Source organism: Ciconia boyciana, chromosome 4 (assembly GCF_034638445.1).
Source record: "Ciconia boyciana chromosome 4, ASM3463844v1, whole genome shotgun sequence".
Lineage (NCBI taxonomy): Eukaryota > Metazoa > Chordata > Aves > Ciconiiformes > Ciconiidae > Ciconia > Ciconia boyciana.
In genome coordinates, this window is record NC_132937.1 from 54,986,017 (window position 1) to 55,010,023 (window position 24,007).

Sequence of the window (24,007 nt, forward strand, 5' to 3'; positions counted from 1 at the left end):
GAGATGGACTGAAAGCTTACTATAGACCTTAAGGAATAGGTATTGCTAACTCTTGACTATCTGTGGTCAAAACAACCAGGTTGGAGATCTTTGTGTCATGGATGCAGAAGGGAACGTGGGTCCTACAAGGCCAAATACCAACCTGCTGATGTATTATTATGTTTTCTAACTGGAACTTCATTAACTGCATTCATGAACTATGTTTAGTCCAGTAGTGAGATGTTCGCATCAAAAAGCTGAAAATTACTGATGGACCTGAGTCAGCTCTGGCATGTGACCCCTGTCATCACTGATAGGGGACATAGATCACCAAATAAAATGTAGTGTTAAATAAACGCTAGACTGGTTGGATGTAAGGAGGTTCAACTACTTGGTTGGCACTAGCAGTTCTTGCTGAATTGTTCTGTGACTCCTGCCTTTGAAAATAAAGCTGTTTAAAAAAGGTGGTTTTGAGATGGAACAATGTAACAATGTTTCATTTCTAAAATCCACTCTGTTTTAAAAAAAAAAAGAATTAAAAAAAATCTTATGCTTGTAAAATTCTAAAGCACACAATAGAAATCACTGTCTTGCAGAGTGCCTTGCATCCTGATGGGATTTTTTTTCTTTTCAGAGTTGCACATGTAAGTGAATAAATATACATTAGGCTATGACTTACAATCAGTCCATTGCTTCGTAAGTAAAGGAAGCTGGGTTTTACCTTTCAAAATGGAAAGGAATTAAAAACCTTTGTAGGGGATCTTCCTTCTAGAAAGCTTCTCTGCTGGTTATCTTGCGAAATCTCATGCTATTTTGTCACCTTCGGTGTGATGCTTTTTTCAACTCACTAAATTCTTGGTGTGTTATAATTACAGAAATAGATTAGCATCATGGCTGGTTTCTGTTTGTCCGTCTGATCACGCTGCTGGATATTTTAACAAGGAAGGTGAAAACTAAAATAGGCCAGTGTATTTACATGCAGACTAGCTGTTAAATTCTGGTTGCATCCTGTCTTATCCTTTGTTTACAGTTTCATATTTAACAATCTTATTTACACTTAGAAATTGTATTCTGAATTACCCTAGTTTTAAGCTGTTTACAAGGTAAGGCAAATGGAAAAGTTACCATAGGCAATTCCATGAAATACTGTTTATTGCCAGATTGCAATACATCTGTGTTGCTGTTTGCTGTATAGGTATTTATTTTAAATTCCTAAAGTGCTGAGTGTTACTACCTGGAAAGGAATTTTATTTCCCTCCCCCAAGAGGAAAGGAAAAAAAAATTCTTTTTTTATGTTTTTCTAGAAATCTTATTCGGGTGAAAATACTGCTAGTATTATAGCTCGTTCCTGTGCAGCCACTGCTTTGTCTCTCCTGGTGCCAGTTTTCATTGTATCATGCAAGGAGAAGGTTGAGGAGGTCCTGAATATGCTGACTGACAGGTTACCTGGGAAACCAAATGCTGATGAGTCTCAAGCTGTTCAAATCCACATGGGCCTTGGTTTGGGGATGTTTATCTCACGTTTGTATGAAGAAAAAGTCAGGTAAGGATTACCATATGTAATGTAGGTGTGCAAATAACTTTCTTCTTTTTCCTGCATGTGGCCTTAAGTTCTTTGGAGTTAAAGTATTTACAAATCATAGGCAAATGATTCTTGAGGGGCTTTGCAACATTTCTCGAAAAGTGTCTTTTATTATGAGTCTTCACCACCCACTCACCCCACGTTCTATCCTGGATATTTTGCCATTCTTTCAGGATGAATGATTCATTTTCATAATATCCTACAGTACATCTGCAAAGCAGTCAGCTAGAAGAGCCACACGTATACTTGTAAAGGCGACTACCTGCCGTAGGAGACTTAATTGTAAAATAATTCACAATTCTCATTGGTTCCTTTCTAAGTGGTGCTCTGGACACTGGATAGTGTCCACTTATATCATGTGAGTTACACATATGGGGACGGAGCTACAACAGAAGTAGTGTAATGGGGTGTCTTTAAGGCATGCTGTTACAGCTATGTTGGCAGCAAAGAGAGTTCCTGCAGTTGGTAGAAAATGCCTCCTTTACAGAAGGGTTGGCCTCAGTTTAAGAAGTAGCTTTGGCTTTATACTCCTCCCGCTTCTTGACTACTAGGGATTCTGTCTGCCTGTATACCCATAATAAATGTTTAATTGGTGCACAAGCACAGGTATCAGACAGATTTGGCTGTCAGTTGTTAATTTGCTCTGTGAAGCTAATGTTTCCGACGCACCTGCCTTTGTGAGAAAACTGTGCAGCATTGCTCCATTCTAATCTTCGTGTTTTGGTGTCTTGATGCCTTGCCACCTCTGACTCAGCCTCATAATTTGGGGATGGACTGTCTCTGGATGATTAGTCAGTGGTGACAACTGAGCTACACACAAACGTTAAAAAGCTCTTAAAGAGAATGACATTAGATCAGCTTTGCTATTTTGGAGTATGTGAATCTTTATTTTGGGTTTTGGGGGTTTTTTGTTTGTTTGGCAAGGGGTGTTGAAATTAATAAATTTATCTAGAAATTTCTTATGGACTATATCAGTTTTTACTCTTCTAGTGCCCTGCATAATTTCAAAGCTTAATCTCACACATTCTTCCAAGAATTGACTTGGAATAACAGCAAAACTTGTAGGGATGTAGCTATAGCTAATATCAAATCATACAGTTAGTTTGCATTGAAGATGTCCTGTTCATTAAGAAAACCATGTACATGTTTTGTAAGAGGGGAGTCCCTATGTCGTCTTTCAAGTGAGATGTAAATGCTTCCTTTTTTATTAATAACTTAGGCAAAGAGATGGCGAGAGAGATTTATGGTGCTAATATCTTAAAATGTCATGAATTTTCAGCTTATAAATAGCTGAACATGAGACCATGTTCAATCAGTATCCTCCTACTATCAGGCATGTTTTACAAATCCTGGGTGCTGGGTTTCTTTCTGGGTGTTGTAGCAATAATGGTTGCCAGTTAAGGTCTGAATATGTTCTTATTATTTGTATATAAGTATGTTTATATGAATGTGGCAGAAATGACCAGTCATATAGTTACTGCTTACAGACTAGTATGAGAACCTGTTACAGCAAGAAAAGAATTCTATTTACTGGGACATCCAGTCTTAGAAGGAGGTTTAATAGCCTATATGATTTAAAGAGCAGAGCTGTGTTTTGGATTTTTTTTTGTTGTTTCTGTTTTGTTTTGTTTTTGTAGTGATGTACCTGGTCAACAGATGAACTTAGTTCTAATGAAGTCCCTGGATGTACTGGAAGACTGCTGCTTTGACACCAGTCTGGAGTACAAGTGAGTTTTCTTCATTACTGCTGATACTTTGTTTTATTTTGAGCTCCACCTTTTTAATTCATGCCTTTATTCCTTAATTCTATACAGAAGAGTGTAAGGATAGGATAAGGAGACAGCGTGTTCTGAGTACGTCCATATAATCACCAACTTGTGCAGGCTGGCAAGGACCTTCGGAGGTCCACATCCCTCCCCAGACAGATTCAGTCATGGACTTGGACTCCATTGCCCAAGGCTTTACAGTCAGGCTTTGAAACCCCCAAGACTGGAGACAGCACAACATCTCTGGGCCCTGTCTCCACTTTTAGGCTGTCCTCATCTCTGTGTGAACATCTGATGTTTCAGGTTGTGCCTGCTGCCTCTCAGCCTCCCACCATGCAAAAGCCCAGCTACATCTCCTCAGTCCTTTTCTGTCAGTGCCGGAGATGCTGTTGGGTACCCCCATAGCCATCCCTTCTCACAGATGAAACACCTGTGGTCCCACAGCCTCTGCTCTCAGGGCAAGGGCTCCAGCCTCACTGCCTCAGTAGCCTCCCATGAACTTGTTCCAGTTTTGTTGGTGTCTTTCCTGCATTCAGAGCAGTATTCCAGGTGTGTTGGTGAGGACAGAGTAGAGGGGTGATCCTTCCCCTGGCTGTCATGGCTGTGTCCTGCTCATGCTGCCCATGCATGCTGGCCCTCACTGCTGCCTGGGTGCATGTCTGGCCCCAGCTCAGCTTGCTGCCCACCAGTGCCCAAGGCTGTCCCCCAGAGCTGGTGCCCAGCCCCTCTGGTCCCAGTCTGTCTGTTGCCAGGTGCAGGACTGTGAGTTGGTGCTTGTTGAATTTCAGGATGTTCCTGCTGTACCATCTCTTCTAAGTGAGTGTGTCCATAAATATATGTATATATAGAATACTTTATATATGAACATATATAAGTGTATGCATATATGCATATATCTAACACACACACGGAGTTTTTTCCATACGGTCCCTGATGTGAGGTGAAAAGAAGCAATGACCACCACTGCTAATCCCTGCCCACCCACGAGTAAAAACCTTGGGCATGTGTAGAGAACCACACAGTCTTGCTTACAGGCAGTGGGAAGATACCAGCAGTTCTAGGAGCAGGGTTGCTCATCTTACCTGCACATGTTCATTTATGAAAGGTGTTTTTGAAAGTCCTTCCTTGGTGCTCTTGGGCAGTTGCCAAGGTGTTTAATGAAGTGTAGCTGCTTCTGCCTTGGAGCCTGTTACTGGAATGTGTATGTGTGTACAATACAGTGTGAGCTCTGGGAGCAGCTGCCTCACATGGCTTATTTATCTGGGAGAGCCAGGCTGTTAATTTAACAGCTGTGGATGGCATGTTGAATACTGAGTAAAGCAAATATATTTCATTTAACCAGCTGAGGTTATGTCTCATATGTCCCAAAGAGAGGAACAGCCCACCAGCAGGGTAAGAAATTATTGAAAGGTATTGCACAATTACTAGCATTGGCAAACCTGAAATAATTGAACAATAAAACACGTGTCAGTTGCCATTAAACAACTAACATAACATAGTAGTATGTGCCTTCCACAGTAGTCATTTCCCTTTTAGATCAGGGAAGGAAATGCAGTATCTTCAGTGCCTCAGTGTGGGTGCACGGGGTTCTATTTGATTTTGAACGTTATTCTGCCCGGCTCTTCCCTGTTCAAAGGAAACAGAGCAATAATTCCTCTTTGCCTTTGCCCCCCCTGCTCCAGTGGACCTTCTGAAAAGCTGCGAGGGGTCACAGTTGCACCTATTGGGCTGTGAACCTGTATAGCTTAGGATTTGCATTGCCTCTGGAGTGGCACAGGGTGAGAGCCATGGTGCACAAGGGCAGTACCGGCTGCGTTGCTTTGTTACACCTGTTGCTGCTTGTTCGTGCAACCTGTTAGCTGGAGATAAATGCTTCACAGAACAGCCGAACTATACTTCTCTGGCAGCGAGAGGTTGCCAGAAGAACGTGAAACAATGGCAAGCAGGAGAGGGAAGATTGAAGGGTGGGTAGTTTTTTATGCTGGGTGTAATGGCTACATGTTTTTAAAGCTTAATGGTAAGTTGGTGTCTAGTGTGAGCGCTCTTTGCGAGCAAAGAAGTAATGTAAAGCTGTACATGTTGCAGACTTGGCCAAGTTTGGCATTTGTCCACTTTTAAAACTGCTATTCCAAAGCAAGGGCCTTTCCAGCCTTTTCATCCAGTATGACAGGCACAGCCAGCTGTGGGATGTAAGCATTAACACTGACCTTTTCATCAGTGTTTCACCTGCGCTAAACCAGTGACTCTCTTTTTCCATTAAAATAGGTTGCAAGTTTTTTGAGAGTGGGTTCATAATGCGGTGCAGATGTGGGAGGACGGAGTTCCCTTTTTTCTGAATGCCAGCAGTAATCACATCCTCTCCTGCGGCTGCTCTGAGGTTACACAGGGCCGGGAGGGCTCCGGTACCAGACCGTCGCCCTGCGGGCCGCGGCCACCTCTCGCCGCCGGGCCGGCGCTGGCCGGGCTCATGCTGCCCCCTAGCGGAACGCAGGGCCCCCCGCACCCTGCCGGCCCCCCGCACCCTGCCGGCCCCCCGCACCCTGCCGGCCCCCCGCTCCCCGCCGGCCCGGCTGTAAACTTGTGCGACACGGCATGCCTCCAGATTGTTTTAAAAAATGTGGTCCTCTGCTCAGGAACACGCTTCTCCAGGGTGTTCAGTGAGATGTCTCACACACTGAAGGAAGTTGTTGAGAAAGAGAGGCTTTTGCTGAATTTTTGTTTTGTTTTGTTTTTCTGCTTTGAGATAAGAAAGTGGTTTATCGATGTGTGTGCTGTGCAAACTGGAGCTCACACAACCACACTTCACTGATCATGTCAGCCTTCATAGGAATATTGGGTTTATATATTATTTTCTTCATTTAATAAGGAGAATTCTCTTTTTAAAACTGCGGTGTGGGGGGGGAGAGGTAAGAGGAGTGAAGAAAACAGAGTCGTTTTCAATAAGCAGTAAGAATCTTTCCCTGAGCCAGTACTTTAGCTTGGTGAGAGTTCACTTACATTCTGTAAGAATCTCTATGTCTGTGTAAGTTGCACAGAGTACTCTAAACTTAAAGTTTCCCCCAGAAAAGGTTACTGTGAGAATAATGCTTGTAAATCAATACTCTGTTATCTGTTGCAACCACACAGGAAAGAAAAAGAAAAGTGAAACTCACAATCTTTTAAAGGGGGAAAAACATTTCAGATGGTTAAGCATGTTAATATGATGCTTCTTCAGTTGTTAACTGAAACAGAGTTTCATAGATTGCAGAGCCTTAGGAGCTTTGCAGTTACTCTGATTTTAAATGGAATGCACTCAGACAGTATCAAGAGATCTGTGAGACCTTAAATCTGCCTTTATGTTAGACAGAAACTGAAATAAATATATTTTTGAAATATACTGATACACCACTTTTCACTATACACGTGTGTGGAAAATGTGTACAACAGGTGATTTATACAGTTCTTTATGCTACTAGATTTTGTCGGACTTACTGATTACAGAAGCTATATAACAGCTCACTTTTTCTCCCAGGCCTAACTTACATAGAGCATAGGTTCAGCAAGCTTGTAGATTCATGTCTGTTAATTTTTCCAGTCATTCATGTAGATTATATTCAACAGATTTTTGTGAGATCAAAACCTTAGTGTACTGGGAAAAAATAATAAATAAATAACTTAAAAACAAAGGCAGTGTTCCAGTTAGTACAGCATATGGGTAACAAACATAGCAGTACATATGATCCTGTATTGGAAGGTTTTGCACACACCCCCACCCCCCTGCCTTCCTGCAAAGAAAAACATGTTGAAGCTTGGGTTAACTCTGACCTTTTCTAAGGCTTGCATGTAAAAAGCTTTTGAGAATACCAAGGGGCAATAGAGTTTTCTGGCTTGCATTGTTACATTTCCCATATTGAGGATGAATTCTACCAGACCTTTGCAAATATGGCGTTTTGTATAAAGTTATGGCATGGCAGAACTAGCTTGCATCTGTAAGAATAAATATTGGAGAAATATTGAGCAAATGATAAACACTGATACATGTTGAGTAAAGAAGTGGTAAAGAGGAAATTGTTATGAAACTTGAAATACACAGTAGCCTTCCTTTGAATTGCTGTGTGGAGCATTAAACTGACTTGGGTTTTATGGAGTTTTTTGCAAGGTCAGTAGCTGTTTGATTTGACTTTAAGGCATTTTCAATCAAAACTGTCATCAAACTTTTATATTGTTTGTACAGAAACCTGTCAGACTCCACTCACCGCAGTATTATCAGGATTATCAGGAAAATACCTGTTTTTCCTTCATCCTAAAATACAAACCTTTTATTTTGTTTCATGATTTGTTCATGAAATCCTTTATTCTGTGATGCGATGGACTGTACTGCCCTGGACACTGCCAAGTTACTTTATTGAGATAAATGACAGTAGATTCAAAGATGAGTCATGACAGTAGTGCAGTTTGTCTGATGCACTGGCAGTAAAACACCTAAAACGTGCTGGGAAATCTGAGATATCATGTGGATGAAGTGCACTTAAATATTAATTTCATGTAGATCACAAACAAGGTTGCCAAGTCAAAACAATTGCTAGTTACAAAAAGGGGAGCAGAGGAGGTGAAGTTTTACCCTTGCTTCAGTCCCTACTTATGTTTTGGGTCTCTGCTAAGAGTCAACAACATAAAAAACTGTATCTCTAATTGGGAACTTTGTTTTCTTTCTGTGTATTTTTTTCAACAATCAATAGTGTAAAATTGTGTCTAAAACTTTTGTGTATAAGCCATGTCCTTATTTTGTTGGCTGTTCATTAATTCAGATATGCCAGTTACTTAAAAATGTTGATTCCAAAGATTTGTTTCCTCCTCTTTGCTGGAAAAAGAAGACACCACTGCCAAGACACCACTCAGAGTCTTCTAGCCATGCTCATCATCTTCCTCCCCAGCTGCTGAAAAACATTAGCTTATAAATATGACTGAAGTTATCCTCAGAAGTTTCTTTTTTACTTAGCTGAGTAAAAGCAGTAACTCTTCCCATTTTTAAGTTGGATAGCAGAAGCTTAGAATAATGCCCAAGATCCTAGCCACGTTCATTTGACAGCTCGCTACAGTGTGCAAGTGCATGTCATTTATGTGCTCAGGGAGATGCATGAGGGGAAAAAACCAATCTTCATCTTCAGATAAGAGCTGCTTCTTTAAGCTATTGTGTATGTGTGTCAGTGAGAGATCACCTTCAGAGCAGTGAGTATTTGCTATGCTTTTAGTATCTCATGATGGCAGCTAGAACTGTTTGAGAATTTTCTGACAAAACTTTTCAGTATTATGACTGGTGACCTGTGGAAACTGAAACTTGTGAGAGCACAGGTGCTGAATTTAGTAAGTGTTCTCTGGTCCAGAATGGAATTTCTGGTTAAATCTGAAAAAGAGGCAGAGACCATAAAGCTGTTCGTGCCAGTTGCCCTATTAAATTATGTACTTTGAAGCTATGTTCTTGTTGTTGCAATTTTAGGTATCTTCAGCATCAAACTGTTAGTTGTGCTGGATATGTCTGCCCTGTTGAAGCTGGTCCACTGTTGCATATGCATATTTTAGTACATACGGGTTAGAATGTATACCTAACACTCATGTTCTGAAATGCCGGTGAATACCTTGATCTGTACAGCCATCTTAGCCGCTCTCTGGCTCAATCACTAATTTCATTATTTTTGCAAACTGGAACACCTCTTGCAGGAGTCCGAAAGCAACAGACCCTAATACAGCCAGCGAACCTTCAATTAGTATGTTTAACTGGGATATCAGAGTTTGTGATATCAGTATAAATCAGATGTAGAAGTTTGGATCCATACTTCCTTCACACTAGTTGATGTGCTTGTTGATGAAGCTATTGGTTCTTCAGGGGCAGAAGGAATAATGAGGCTGTATGTGTGGAATTTCTTATTTTAAACACACATTTTCTTCTTATGCTTTTCTTTCATCCTGTGTCTCCCAAAAAGCGTCACCTATGTGTGAAATAAAAACCATTTGTAAAATTGGCTGTGGTAAGTAATTGTCCACAGGGCTAGTTAAGGCCAAGAGGTCTTTTTGCTCAGCAACCCATGTTGGGGTGAAAAGAGAGTTCAGAGCAGCCATAGCATAGTTAATCCTTAGAGCAGCCTTATCATAGTTAATGCTTTTTCTTTTGTCTTCTCTTTAAGCACTGGATGTATTTTGGGAGTAGGACTTGTTCTTTCACTTATGAGTCACAGTAGCCAAACAGAATCGCGAGTGCATGTTTCTGCTTCATTGCGAAAACTCTGCAAATACCTGGACAGCAGCGAGGACCAAAGCAGATGGGTCCAGGAGGTATGACCTATTTTATTGCAAATTTTAAATTTTCCTTTTACTTTGTTGCTTCCCTTTAATAACTGTAGACTTTTTACTGAAGCTTTGTATCTGTAGTACTGCAATGCATGGTTTCTATTATATCTTTCACAATATATGGTTTTATATCTGCTGAAGAAAACAATAATAATAATAATAGAATAACCTGTAATGCTGCACAAACATTAGGAAACCGCCTGAAAAGATAACATACATCATTCTTTAAAGTGTTCCTTTAATTCCTTAACCTCAAATTAAATTGTTGAAAGTTGGGTCCCAAGTAACTGTGGATATGGGTCTCTCTTATATGCAGTAGTTTACTGCTCATCTGATCTACTAGAAAGCAGACAGCAAGTTACTCTCAGAGAGAACCTTAATGTTAATACTTCCTCTTTCAATATGCCTGCTGTTTCCTTCTTTGAAAGCTGCTGGCACTAGCTAATGTGAATCTTGCACTTACGAATGCTGCTGTGGCCCCATTTGCTGTTGTCTTTATAACTATGTTTTGAAGACTTAAACTGAGCTCTGCTAAGTTTGAGCATGCATTTCAATTTATTTTGCCAAGATATGTCTTGTAAGTTTTGACATGGTCCATGCACTAAGTTTATAACCTTGTTGAGGTAAAACTTGAGAATGAAAACTGATGAAATTGGAGGAGTTTGCGACAGAAAACAAAAATCAGAATAAGCAGGTGTTTTGCACAAAAAAAGCAACCCTATACCTGATGTATGCAAGCCTGCAGCAGCTGAACAGCTGAGTTGCATAATCCTCTATTTTTCTAAGGGAGTTAGCAGAGATTGGTAGTACTATTCTCTTTCCCCTCTTGGTACTGCTCTGAAAGCTCTTTATTAAAGGTCTCCTTTTATGGAGTTTAATTTTTTTGGCAGTACATACGTGTTGGGGATTAGCCTTTTGCAGTTTATGGTTCCTGCATTAAAATGACTTACAGCTATGAAATCATTATCTCTCCCCAGAGATCTCAAAGTGCTTTACTGAACTTAAACTGGGTTCAGCACAGCAACTTCTGAGATGAAAGGCAGCAGCTGTTTAACATCATGAGATAGTTTGAGATGAGAAGCAAAACCTACCCTTTTCAATTAAAATCTCTGTAAGGAATTGTACAGATAATTACATGAGTAAAATTTGGCCAGGACCCTAGGACGAATGCTACTATACTTATGAGATGCACAAGAAGCTCTTTCAGAGCTATAAATGGCTGGGATATAATCCTGTACTTGAGAGGTAACTTGGCCTGTTGCAGCAAGAGGGACAATCTGAGCATTACTTGCTCCAAGTCAAATTGTTGTCAGTCCTGCACAGTAGATAGGTGCTCTCTACTTCCCTTATAGTCATGTGTTGTTCTGTTGCTTAGCTTTGGTACAAAGGAAGTTAAACAGTTGGCACGGTTGCCTTGTTGAAAGTTCAGACTTCATTTCCTTATTCTCCATGTCTAAGGCTGAAGAACAGAAAAGCAGTGTCATTTGGAATCCTTCTGCAAGGACATGAGGCTAGTGCCAGGCACTGTGTGTGGGAGACAGTTCTACTACATCCTCCTCTTCTGGCCTTGTGGACCTGCTTGTAGCCCTGATGGGATCACAGCATGCTGTGTGTGCTCACATAAATAACGATCAGATACTTGTGTTGAGAAGAATAAACTACACTTGTGTGGAAGATCAGGAGTTTGACCTACATAAACCCAGAAGTACTTCCAAGCTTTAGTTGTATTTGTTTAATATTAGCATCAATGAAGAATCTTCCAGAGAGGGAATAAATATCTGAAAGTATAAATTGAAAATGTCATAGCTTTTTTATCATGCTAGCACATTGCTCCATGTGCACATTGCCACAGTGAATTTGATCAGACACTGGCTAACAGAATTGAATAATTTTTTTCTTTCAGGTACTTGCCTATTCTGTGGCCTGTTCCTGTGTCTCTGCTTTCAGTGTTGGAATCATAGAAGCACCTGAGGCTGAGGAGACCATGAACAAACTACGAACCTTAGTGGAAAATAATCAGCAGGTCATAATTCAGTGTTTGGGCTTTGCTTCAGTTCCGTTTTTCTCTTATCTATTTAATATTGGATATTGCTTTACCCAGACTGTAACTTCAAGAAAATAACATTGATCTACTTTTAGCTAGCATTAACTAACATTGAGCGTGTTGTGCATACCGTGCAATTACAAAGACTATCACTTGATCCATTAATGCATTGTCTACAGATGTATAGCAATTACCAGGTAGTGAAATAAAAACAGATTTTATATGTTTGATTGCATTTTGAAGGGAAGTTGGAACTTTTGAGTTCTTCATGTCTTTAGTCCCTGCGTCCTGCCAATTTTTGTCTCTTTAATAATGTGTTTCTTAAATTCTTTTTCTTGGTAGGAAAATACATCTACTGTGCTCTTCTGAATTTTTGCTTTCCCTTAGCCTCCAAACAGTGCATCATAACCACAGCCACAGCTTCCTCCAGGTGTCTGTTTCATCCCCAGTGTCCTGGGGTTACCCTCTAAAAAGGCAAAAAATCTCTGTATTTCAGTGCGTGTTCTTTTTTGTTAAATGCTTGCCAGAAAAAAAAAAGAAGAAAAAAAAAGGCAACCGTTTCGAATCAAAGCCTGCTATTACACTAATCAACTGTTTAGAATGTTTATGTGGAAAATAGGAAGTCAAAACAAACTACCTTTCCTATGGCTTTTTAATCTTCATATCAGAAAGTCTGCTCTAAAATAAAGGCTGTAAAATAAAGGCAGAGCAATCTATGTGCCAAAGATCAGTATTTAATCTCAGAAAATCCTGTGTCACTTGGCATGAGAAAATACTTGAAATAAAAAAGCATCTAGTACTTTAGACAAAGGCATTACTTCCAATTATTGGGAAATAATAAATATTTAAGTAATGTTTCAATAATAAATATTAAAAATAATACAGAATCCTTGAGAAGATCTGTTTTTTAATGTGTCTTTTTCACCTTACAGACCCACAGTTTTGCTTTAGCTCTAGGTTCAATAGTACATGGATTGTCAGCTTGTGGTCATGGGAAGGCCGAAGACCTGAGTAACAGACTAATGCCAGCCTGGATAAAAATTGTGCTTGCAGAGGTAAAGGAGTTTGAATTCATACCCTGTTTTTTGCAGGAGGGGTGATTTTAAATAAACAGTAGGGATGTAATTTTCCTTGCTTCTGCAGGAGTGATGGTAGGAAAAGTTAGGACTATCAGAACATGCTGTTTGATGGATATTTGGAAGCAAAAATGTATATTTGGGCTGTTTGCTAAAGGAAAAAAAATTGTTTTCTTCTTCTGTTCTGCTTGGATTATTTATGGGAGATGCTTATCTCAATTACATGTCAATTACATCTTTACTAACTTGGAACAATATCCAAGGATAAAATCTAGGTTATTAAATGAAGATGCCTTGTGAAATTAGGTGCTACTTATCAAAATTAGACTAACAGAATGGTGATTATAGTGCCTTAGTTTTTATAATATTTTTAATTTATCTCATTGTAACCAAAATTGCGTATTTGAAATCAATTTCAAATTATGATTTGAAATTGACATTAAGATTGCAGCTGAAGGTAAGTATCAATAAAGAAACAGTGTTTCAGAGTTGAATTGCACTGGCATATTTTGTGGAATACAGACTGCTAGAAGAAAGTGATTTGTCAGGGAGAAATGCATGATGATTTCAGATTGGGGGAGGAGTGGGGGGAAGCTCCATATAAAGTGTTCATTCACCAAGAGAGGGATAAGTGAGTGTCCAGCATGGTGGAGTCTGACCTGAAAAGGTTGTTGGGATGAGAGGTGTACAAATGATAGCAGTCAGGGTTTTTAAGTTGGAAGAAACAAGTGGTTTGTCCTACAGCAGTGTTGTGTGACCGCATTGACTCACTGATCCTGAATTACACTTCCAGGGTTCTCCGACAATGCAGCGTCTGGCTGCTGTCAGTGGGCTGGTTGCACTGGTGGGCTCTGAAGGAGGCATGATACAGGTGAGAACATGCAAGCTAGTGGTACCTTTATGTCTTCTAGAAAATTGGCTAGAGGGCAAGATGGAATGACATCCTCTGCATCCTTACAGCAGTGGTTATATACCAGGGCATCCCATTTATGCAATAGTGAGTCATGATGGGTATGAACCAAGCGGGATAGAATTACAGTGTGTAAAATGGGGTCTGTTCCATTTTCCCATCATATGGCCCATGTGCAGTGCCATTGGGGAAGAGTTTACAGACGTATAGATTTTCTGCTTTTCTCCTCCACTCCCCCACAAAAAGGCATGTGTGCACATGTAATCTGTCTTTTCAGCACAGTTCTCTGTTTTGTTGTTTCTCTTTTTCTCTTATAAAATTCACGTTTTTTTTTTAACTTGGCAGCTGAAATCTGAGAGCATTCAGTCCTCCCAGTTTCAAAGTAAGCTTAATGAAGTCATCAGAACCCTTACACAGGTAAGAAGGTAATCTCTGTTTCCTGCTTTGGATAGTGCATGAGTGCACTGTGACACCTTGCACAAAGAGGACAAATCTGTTCAAAGAAACTGCATAATGTCTGTGTCCAGTGTGAATGAGGAAACGTAGGGAAATTTATCTAACTAGTGGTTTATTGTCTCAACAGATAATCAGTTTTTCGGGGCAGATTGGCCTTCAGACGAATGCAGCAGGACTTTTGGGACGCCTTCATATGTCCTGTTTGTCTTCTACCCAGAACAGGGCATCCGGTAAGATGCTTTATTATTGCTGCTTAAAGAACATATAGAAGTAGCACCTAGTTAAAAAGGCAGCAAGGGACACATTAGACAATACAGGCTAGACATTGTAGCTCTATTAAATGACATGACAGCCTTTGAATCTGAGACCTCATGGTCCTGTGTGCCAGACCTAAAGGCTGGAACATGAAGCAGGAATCAGTGTGCTGAACAAGATCCCCCCAGTCTGCTTTTACTTGCAGTATTAAAGTAAGATTCTAAGTTGTTCTGGTCAAATTTGTATGTTGCTTCTGTCTTTATTCTTTTATAGAATAAATTGTAAAGAAGTTTTACACTGCAAATGGCACATGTGTTTGACATCTACATTATCCACGCCGTGTCCTGAGAATTGGTTAATCTACTCTTTGTTTTAGTACTTCCCACTGTATAAAAAAGCCAACACTTAAAAACTGGTCCATAACAAGAGCAAGCTGACTTTTCAAAAGTATTTTTCTAGAAGAGATCTTCTCTGTTCAGCTGAAGTAAAAAACTGGTGTTCTGTGCCCTTTCAGTGTAGCAGTTAGCACACAAATTAATATTCTTTCAATACATCATTACCTTCTGGTGTTGTTTCAGTATCCATTAGTAAAATAAAGGCAGGATTACATCATTGATGAAATACCAGTAATAGGAGGCAACTAATGAAGTGGAAGCTGTTCACTTCAGTGTGAACCAAGTTGGGAACAAATAATATGAAGTGTAGATAAACTTCCTCATCACAGAAAAAAGATTCTTGGAGTTTCTATTTTTGTATACTCATGGCACATGTGCCTGAGGTTAGATAGATATGGAATGTCTCTGTTGTCTTAAACTTACTAAGCTTCTGAAGCTCTCCCTTTTAATGGCTGACTCACAGTGGCTGATACATTTGAAGGAAGTTATTATCCCTGACTTTTCAGTTGGTCAATGAATTTGTTTTTTCAGACCTGGAACCTCTCACCAACACAAATGTTTAGCTTGCCTTAAAAGTGGAAAGGCCAATGCATCTATCAATAATCAGTCTAAATGCTTTGAGTCACCTACAGAATTAGTAAGCTCAAACATAGCTCAGTTTGGCCTTTGAATTTACATGGGAGCTGGAAGTTATAATTTTTGCTGACTTGTTTTAGTATATAAACAGTCTTTTTGTCTTCACAGTTCCTCCAGATTTTAGCTACTTGCCTGAAAACAGCTTTATCAGGGCTGCCATTGACTTTGCCATTGAAAGTGGAAAGAAAGGTAAGAAGGAATCAAACTACAGTATCCCTCTGGGAAATTTGCTATGACTATAAAAGGTGACCTTAATAACCCACTTTTATTTGCTAAGAGGACTCTTCTAAATGCTAATATCAACTTCACTAATGTGGGATGTTTAATCTCTAAACAAAAAATTGAATAACACTTGAAAAGATAAGGTAGCATTGTGTAGTTAGGGCTTTAGCTTTCTCCACTGATTTTTTATGACTTTTTAAACCTTTTCCCCTTCCCTCTGTGTCTGTGAGATGATGTATCTTCCCTGTGGGAATGAAAGTCAAATCACTTTAAGTATTAGAATGAATACTAACTCAGGAATAGTCCATCATCGGGCAAACTTTATGCTCCCCCTTATTTCAGTGATCCTAGGTTAAGATTCTCTGTAACAGAGTGGTATTCAAATGGGTTACTGCTGTGAGCGATAAATGCAAAGGAACCTGAAGAAAGTATGCTCTTACATGAGGAGTGCTAGTAAAAGAGAGGTGTCTTGGAGTACAGTCTTAAGGGAGATAAAGCAGAGGAGATTATTCCTGTGTGGAATTAAGTGAGCGCACTACTGTCCTATGAAGCAGGCTTTGCTTTCAGTGGAGGTAAAATGGTCCATGCCTTGCCTCCAGGAGGACTTTCACTGAGTTAATTCCCTGTGTTTAAGTAACACAGTATGTAGCAAGGGTTAGCACCTGTCTGACAATTTTTGTTGCCTGCACCTACAGGTTGGTGAAGGAGAGCAGTGTCAGAAAACTTTGCTGTTCTCCTACTAACAAATGCAAAAATACTACCCTTCTAGATAAGCACTATCTGTAATTAACTTATAAATTGGTTCAAGGAGAAGGAACCAGAAAGTTTCTGTTTATGAGTAACAAAAAGCTTTTTTGATAGGACGTAATGTTAAAAATACAACTGTTGATTACAAACAGAAATAGGTAATTCTCAGATACAAAAAGAAATTACAGTAATTTTATAATGCTTTTCAGTTCTTCACTACAGATTGGTCTTTAATGCAGTGTTAACATTTTTTTCCTGAGCTGTTTAGCCAAATGTGTGTGTATAAAATTCAGACTGTGATTCAATCTTCTGTTGTAGGCCCTGAATCTGTCCCAGCTGAGCTGGTGAAAGTAGCACTGGCACCCATTGCATTAGTTGGAGAAAGCCATCAGTATCCACCTGTAAACTGGGCATCCATTCTTTCTCCTTTGATGAGGCTAAACTTTGGTAAGATTAACAGTTTTCTATTAAGTCGTTTGCACTCGTCACAAGACTTCTTTACTAATACAGCTTTCACAAACTTTAGAGCCCACTTCAGGGCTTGAAGTTATTGCAGGGATTGAAGTGTTCACTATGCTTTCAAGCAAAAGTGCAACTTCTTAATGTTTGCAAGCACATATATTTGTGATCACCATGTGGACACTGTTTTAACTCAAGAAAAGACTAGAGAAGATCAGAGCTGAGAATTTTGGAGCAGTATTGGAAGTTTGCTAAAACACTGGTGAAATTGGACTGAATTTCTCATTTGAACTATTTACAGTAAGAAGAGCCCATCATGAAACTCAACTAGTTGTATCTTATTTTCAGTACCCTCTAAATGCTGGTCCAGTGCCTGTGTCAGAGGCTGCAGGCAGCTTTATCACAAGTTTGAACTGCTCTGTAGTTCATCTAGCTATCACTAGTCTGAAATACACTTTCTACTAAGCTACACTGGGTGACAGAGGAAAGCATATCCCTTTTTCCATCATGATCGTGATTTTGTCAGTGCTTCTAAGAGCATTTTTTCTTCATACTGGAGAGTAGCTTTTTTTCTGAAATAATGTGTTGGGCAGTTTGTATAATATTTTTCTACTCAGGATAACTGTCAGTGCCTGTTTTGTTTGATATAAGTGTCTAAGTGTAAAACTCATTTCCTTAAAAGAACCCAACATACTGCACAAAGTTCCGTATTCCTTTGTTTGATCCCACTGAGTTTTGTTTCTCCTGATTTATGTAACTGTTACTACTGGCCTTGCAGATTCTTTTACAACGGGGTTGGGCAATTGCTCTTGTGTTTAAATTGATGTGCTGTAGAGCCCAGAATATGGAAGGTTGTTCTTATTTCTTTCTGGTGTTTATTTTACTTATACAGAGTGCTTGTATAAGCACTAGCAATCATTGAACTGTCCCATGAGGAACAACTCCTTGCTAGATACAGAAAGATTTGGCTACATATTAAACATTTTTGCTTATACTTGAGCTGCAACTTCTGTCTTACTTGGTATTCTTGCAACTGATTGTAAAGTCTTTTGTGATAATAAGTGAAAGAATTTCCTATACTGAGCTCTGCAGTCCATGCTGATGCAAATTTGTGTGCAACCTTATGAATAGCTGAAACTTGTTAAATGTAATGGGGGATTTTTTTATTCCTGTTTTTCACTTAGGAGTCTTACTTTTGTATATCAGGGAAATTCCAGAGGAAACAGTACATCGGTTTTGTGGCTATGTTTTTATTGACTTCAGACAGCATCAGGGTCTGCATTTTTATACATAATTTCTCGACTGACCCTCTGTAATGTTGTGGAAGTTGCACACCCTTCTCTAGATTATATGTACATGCAGAAATAGGAGATTGTATATACATGCAGAAATAGGTCTTGCTGTGTGCTAATGAGCAATATTCCTGTTGTGCTAGAAAGTATAATGTAGAACAGTTGTATTACGACCTAACAGTCCACCTAGAAATGTGGCACTCTAACACACTTCTTCTGGAACAGCTATATCATGAATATTTTTATGAAAATTGACTATATGCTCAGTTCTCTTGGACACTCTACGTCACTGTTACTCATGTCTAAGAATTCATGACTTTTTATGAACCTTAAATGTTTCACATTCTACTGTGGAGATGTGTTCGTCTGTGAACATATTGAAGACAACAGATTGCTTTGCCATCTTACAAGGTTTATTGCAGTTGTTGCTGAGCAGAAACCATATAATGTCATTGAAGTAGTACCTGTTTGTTATTCAATAATGCTCTGAAGTGAACAGTCATAGGCAAATCATAATTTGTGTCTTAGCAGTCCAAGCTAGTGAGAGAGAATTTTTGAACTGGTTACCAAAGTATCTTGTTGGAATTTCGCCCTTCCCAAGTTCTGCAAATGACTTAACTTCTCATATAAGATATTTTATTTTGAAGAGCCTGATACTAGACTCTTAAATCTTTGCTTTGTTCATGCACTAACATTAGTGAACTTTATAAAAAGTCATGCTATGTAGATTGCCACTTTCATTACTGTAAGAACATTTTAACTTGCAAAGCACCTATTTAAATTTTATGCTGACGTTTAACAGTAATGTATCTTCTGTCTAATGGGTCAAATGCTAGTATAATACTTAAATTGTTTGTCCTTATGTTGCTGTAGCAATCATGAACTATATGGAAGCCATGCCATTGCTCAAAGTACCTCTTCAACATATTTATGACTAGTTATTCTATTAAGAAACAGGCTGTTCCAGTCATTAAGGGGACTTTAAAGAGAAACCAATAAGGATTCCATAACCATCGTAACCTCTGTGCACAGTAAGCTCTTCCCACGTGTTAACCTGGAGAATGCTGCAACGAATCACCACAGCAGTAACAGTGACTAACCTGTGTTCTGTGATGTGTTATATGAACATGGGGTACATGGAAGAGGAGAAACATGTGGTCGAATGCAAATTACTCCTACATTTAGCAGGAAGGAATATTGACTCATTTCTCCTTCTGTAGATTAAATCTTCTCTTTATTTGGCAAGGTGTTTTTTAATTCTTACTTCTCTTACCATTCCCACATTTTTGTTCTTGAGTGAATTGAAATGAACTTGGACAAATCCTGAGATTTCTTCCTGAAAGTGCATGAATGGGAAGAGGAGACTTCTAACATGTATGTGTTAAAAGCTTTAAGCAGCATCTCTAGAAAAGCAAATCTTAATGTAGTGCTCTAGTAGAACAATAACCCTCCTTTATTTTATGAGTTGAGAACAAGTTTAAAGTAAAAATAATTTCTTCGTAACTTCTGTTTGTTTTCTTCTGCTTTAGGTGATGAGGTAAAACATCTCTGCCTTCAAGTGGCTGTGACACAGGCCCAGTCATCTCAAAATGCAGCAATGCTTTTGGGGATGTGGGTAGCACCTCCCCTTGTCTACAATCTCAGTGTACGTATGTCAGAAAATCTGTGGGACCTCAGCACCTCTTTCCTATAAGATTTCTCAGTGATGATGTTTGGGATGTGTCACCAGAAAAGGATTCATGAGTTCAGAGTTCTGCAGAAATACTGTTTAGCAAATATTTATAGTGAGAGAAGGGCTATTCTGGGGCCTTGAAATTCAGGGCAGACTTAAGATCTGCTACATTGGTTTTACTTAAATTGCTTAAGACCTTTTTCCTCTCTCTCGTTTCATGCTATAGCTCTGATAACCTAAAGATGTAAGAAGGCACAGCATGTAGGGAGAAAAAGTATCTTTTATTATACCAGCTGATAGTCTTAGAAAAAAGTCCCACCTATCTGTCCAAAAGCTTGCCTGCTTCTTCCAGCAATGTCTCTTGATCTAGTAAAACGTGTTACTTCTTGAAAACCTTGCCTTAATTCCGTAGGTAGTCAACAGACTAACCTATAGTATAATCAAATTTGGTCTTATCATCCACTACAGTGCAGTTGTTCTTACAGAGGTACTGCATGGACTCCATGATAGAGTATGTAAAACTGAATCCCACAGTGCACTTGACTATGCAGTTCTGTCAGTTTATACAAGTTGAGGAGCAGGTTCATGACAATTCTCAGAAAATCCATTGTGGATTTCTGTGATCTTTTTCAGTTCTTCAAGGGGTATTTTCATCCTGTAATTTTTAATTCATTAGTATTCACAGATATATAAATACTTGTCAATTTTAAGATACATAACTGGTAAGGTACCAAAGAAAGGAAAGATTTTATTTCTGAGCACCAGTTTCTCACTGCAGTGGGGATTTGAGGTCACAAAATGAGCTCAGCCACAGTGTGTGCAATCTTTGGATTCCTTCAAGGTAATTATTCATTCTTCCTCACTAGCTAGCAAAATTAATGGTGCTAGGAGTACCATACTTCTGTCCTTGGTTGTCTAGTTAGTCTGTATGCTTTATATAGGAATGCAGTGGGCACCATATAGGGAAATCGCAATTGTCCTGCCAGTACAGAGACATGATATCTAGGGTTCATTGAGAGAAAGTTCCTCAGTTTTTAAGGAAAATATAATATTGACATGTTGGAACTCATTTTAATTCAAGCAATTCATCAAAAGAGGGAAGAAGAATTGAGAAGTATTTATGACTGAGTGCTTTTTTAAGTGGTGTTTGAGCCACTTTCTTATAATTTCATCCTTTATAACAATAGTTGAAGGTCAGTGAAGAGCTAGAATCTGAAACTAAGCAAAAGTTTTTGCTTTTCAGATGAAAACCCAGAAATACCTTTTCACATCCCTGCCCCTGTGGATGAAACATGTTGCAGAAGACAAACTACAGTCTTTTACAGAAGTGTTTCTGATACAACAATTTGAAGTGAGGAATCGCACAAAAAACCCAGAAATCTGCCAGTGTGTTTTACAGGGGCTCATGCAAGCAATGAAACTTCCAAACCCAGCCCAATACTGCTGGAGCTTTCTATGCCAGGCTGTAGAGAAAATATTTGAGCTTCTACCAAATGAGGTTCAGGTAAGGAATAAGTATGAGGTGTATGAACATTGTAACTGGATATTTTTACTGATGGTAGGTCCCATCTTTTTGCACTGACCCATCAGATTTGAAACACGAAGTAGACATAAAATTTTTAGTGATATTAGTTAAGATGCCTGCATAATTTCAATTTAAGTTACTTTTGGATATTCTTTAGAATATGACTAAGTTGTGAAACCAATTTAATGTACACTTTTCCCTCCTAAATGATATGGTAATGGAAAAATAGAAGCAGAGAACAATCAGAAGGGGTTTTTTTCCCCCCACAGAAGATTCAGCTTCTCACAGTGATTTAAAGAAACTATCTAGCTACAGAAAGTATCTCCAAGGAAGTGCATTCTTCCATTAAAAAAAAAACCTCTTTGAAAGATTTCAGATGCCGTTATTCCTTAATAATTAAGTATGTTGAAGTCCCCAGCAAATACAGAATTTCTAAAATAGAATAAATAAAACAAGGCTAGAGAGTAGATTAAATATTCATCATGATCATTAACAAAGTTCCTGGACTCACCAGTTTTAATGATGAAGAAACCTGGAAGTATACATCTAAAAATGTATTTATTTCTCTGTTTCCAGAGAGGCGAACTGGAGATGTATATCATTGTAGCAAAATGTATCTCAGAAATGGCTGATTCAGAGATTGATCGCATTCTCCAGATCTCTAAGGTAATGATGTTTTACTCCTGGTCTTTTCTCACCAAATCATGTGAAACAAGCATGTCTTACCATTTTTCTTGTCACCAGAGTGTTTTAGCTCATTGGGAGCATTGATTGCTTTATCTGCCATGCAAGTAAGAGTGTTCTCGCTCTAATTCGCAGGCAGCAGAGAGAAGCAAAAGCAATAAGAGCCCATATCCAAAACTTTCTCAAGGCAACTGAAATACTACTGATTTCACCTGGGAGCTTTGAACTGAGGAGTCTAAGTAACTTGGTCAAGTTCAGGCAGGGCTCTGTTGGCAGAAAAGGAATGGTGTTAGATCTTCTGAATCCCAGACCAATGATGCAAACAGCAGACCATAGTAACTCTTTGGTTAGCATAATTACCTACTTGAAATGGACTGTAAATGCATCCCAGTGACTAGCTGTGCTTGAACTGGTGGATCCTTGCTTCTGTTAAAAATGTGAAATACTTTGACTGAACAATCTTTCATTCTTGACTTAATGTGCTATATTTGCATTCACACTCAGAATGTTTCCTGGTGGTCAAGATGGCTAAGGATGACAATGGAATAGAAAAGCTTTCAGTTTCTAGCTCACAAGTGGAATCAATTAGCAGTGGAATTCTTAGCAGCTGAAATGCTAAGGAAATGACGTGTGTAGAAGGACTTGATGGTTTCAGATCAGATTGTTATAAACAAACATCCATGACATAAAACCATGTTGTTCTGTTTACTGGCAGATTCACTAGAGAATCAAGCATTTAAATAGGTTAGGGAAGCTGAACTGTCATTTTCTTATATCCTTGAGTTCTTATTTCCAGACTGGAAAATGCCATTTAAGAAAAACTTTTTTGTCACTGCAGTGAATCTGTCTTGCAAGAGCACTTGAGTCTCCAGAACTGTCAAGCTGGCTCATTTCAATTTAAAGGGGAATGTAAAATTGAAAGCAGTATGAAAACAGTCAAGCTGTACTGATTTGCAGTTTGCTGGACTGTTTAGAGGCGTGTAAAATTAAAGTAATATGTACAGTCTTCTGTTTCATAATGTGTCTTGGAAGAAAAATAAGCCTGCTAGATAATCAAAGATTTTCTCCCCTTTGTTTATATAAAGAGGAATGCAGCATCTACTGTTCCCACAAGAAAGGTATGTTTTAATTTAACATGTTTTTTAATTGCATTTGCAGAACAACATAGAGAAGGCCATATTCACGAAAGTGTATTTAATTTCTCAAGGCAGACTGCCTCTGATGAACCTGAGTGCCATGATTGATACTGTTGCAGGATATCACCAGAAAGAAAATATTTTATGGATGCTCTTGCATAGTTTCTATCATGCTCGTATTGTGAGCCATGAAAACACAGGTAAGACAGGCTTAAAGAAGAATCAGCAACAAAATCAACAGATACCAATGGATCTACACTGATTCTTTTAAAATAATTTTAAGATGGTTTAACCCAAGTGTTTCCAAATTTTTCCATATTAGAAACTGCACTCTTCAGAATTTTTCTGCTCTTCAAATACTTCTATCAAACATTGTTTTTATGTTTTTCTGTAATTCTTCATGTTTCTGTGGATCAGCTACAAGTAATTTATCTCAGCCATGTGGTTTGCAGACCAGAGTTTTGACTAGATCTGTGTCTCCTAGTCTTTTTAAGACGTTCAGTGTAAGGTAGTGTTAGAAATGTACATAGCACATCAGAGACCCAGTAATAGTGCAATTCTGCTAACCTTCAGATCTAATATCTGACTTACTGTTGTGTGACACAGTAGGTAGGGGCGTGTTCCCGTGACACTGGTTGAACCAAGGAGATAGCTTGCTTTTCTGAACTCCCTGCACTGAGTTTAACACAGGAAACAAATTGCCCTTCCGCCTCTTCATAACCATACCAGATAGTTATCTGGTGGGTTAATGAGTTGGGCTGGCTCAGTTGGTTTGCTAAAGCAAACTGGAGCTGATGCAGGAGAAGTAGCAGAATCACACAGGAGGATAAAGGAGGAAGAAACAAGA

General features: G+C 39.0%; 1 protein-coding gene across 2 annotated transcripts in view; it reads left to right on the forward strand.

The window, feature by feature from the left end:
* Positions 1–24,007, forward strand: part of FOCAD (focadhesin) — a 143,553-nt gene that overhangs the window by 114,264 nt on the left and 5,282 nt on the right. For both annotated transcript variants that reach the window (XM_072859913.1, XM_072859914.1), the window contains exons 28-41: positions 1,284–1,522; positions 3,199–3,288; positions 9,489–9,636; positions 11,555–11,674; positions 12,628–12,750; positions 13,565–13,642; positions 14,027–14,098; positions 14,265–14,367; positions 15,532–15,612; positions 16,711–16,839; positions 19,673–19,788; positions 21,059–21,319; positions 21,917–22,006; positions 23,183–23,360. In XM_072859913.1, the coding sequence (XP_072716014.1) occupies positions 1,284–1,522; positions 3,199–3,288; positions 9,489–9,636; positions 11,555–11,674; positions 12,628–12,750; positions 13,565–13,642; positions 14,027–14,098; positions 14,265–14,367; positions 15,532–15,612; positions 16,711–16,839; positions 19,673–19,788; positions 21,059–21,319; positions 21,917–22,006; positions 23,183–23,360 (1,828 nt within the window). The remainder of the gene's footprint in view (positions 1–1,283; positions 1,523–3,198; positions 3,289–9,488; positions 9,637–11,554; positions 11,675–12,627; positions 12,751–13,564; positions 13,643–14,026; positions 14,099–14,264; positions 14,368–15,531; positions 15,613–16,710; positions 16,840–19,672; positions 19,789–21,058; positions 21,320–21,916; positions 22,007–23,182; positions 23,361–24,007) is intronic.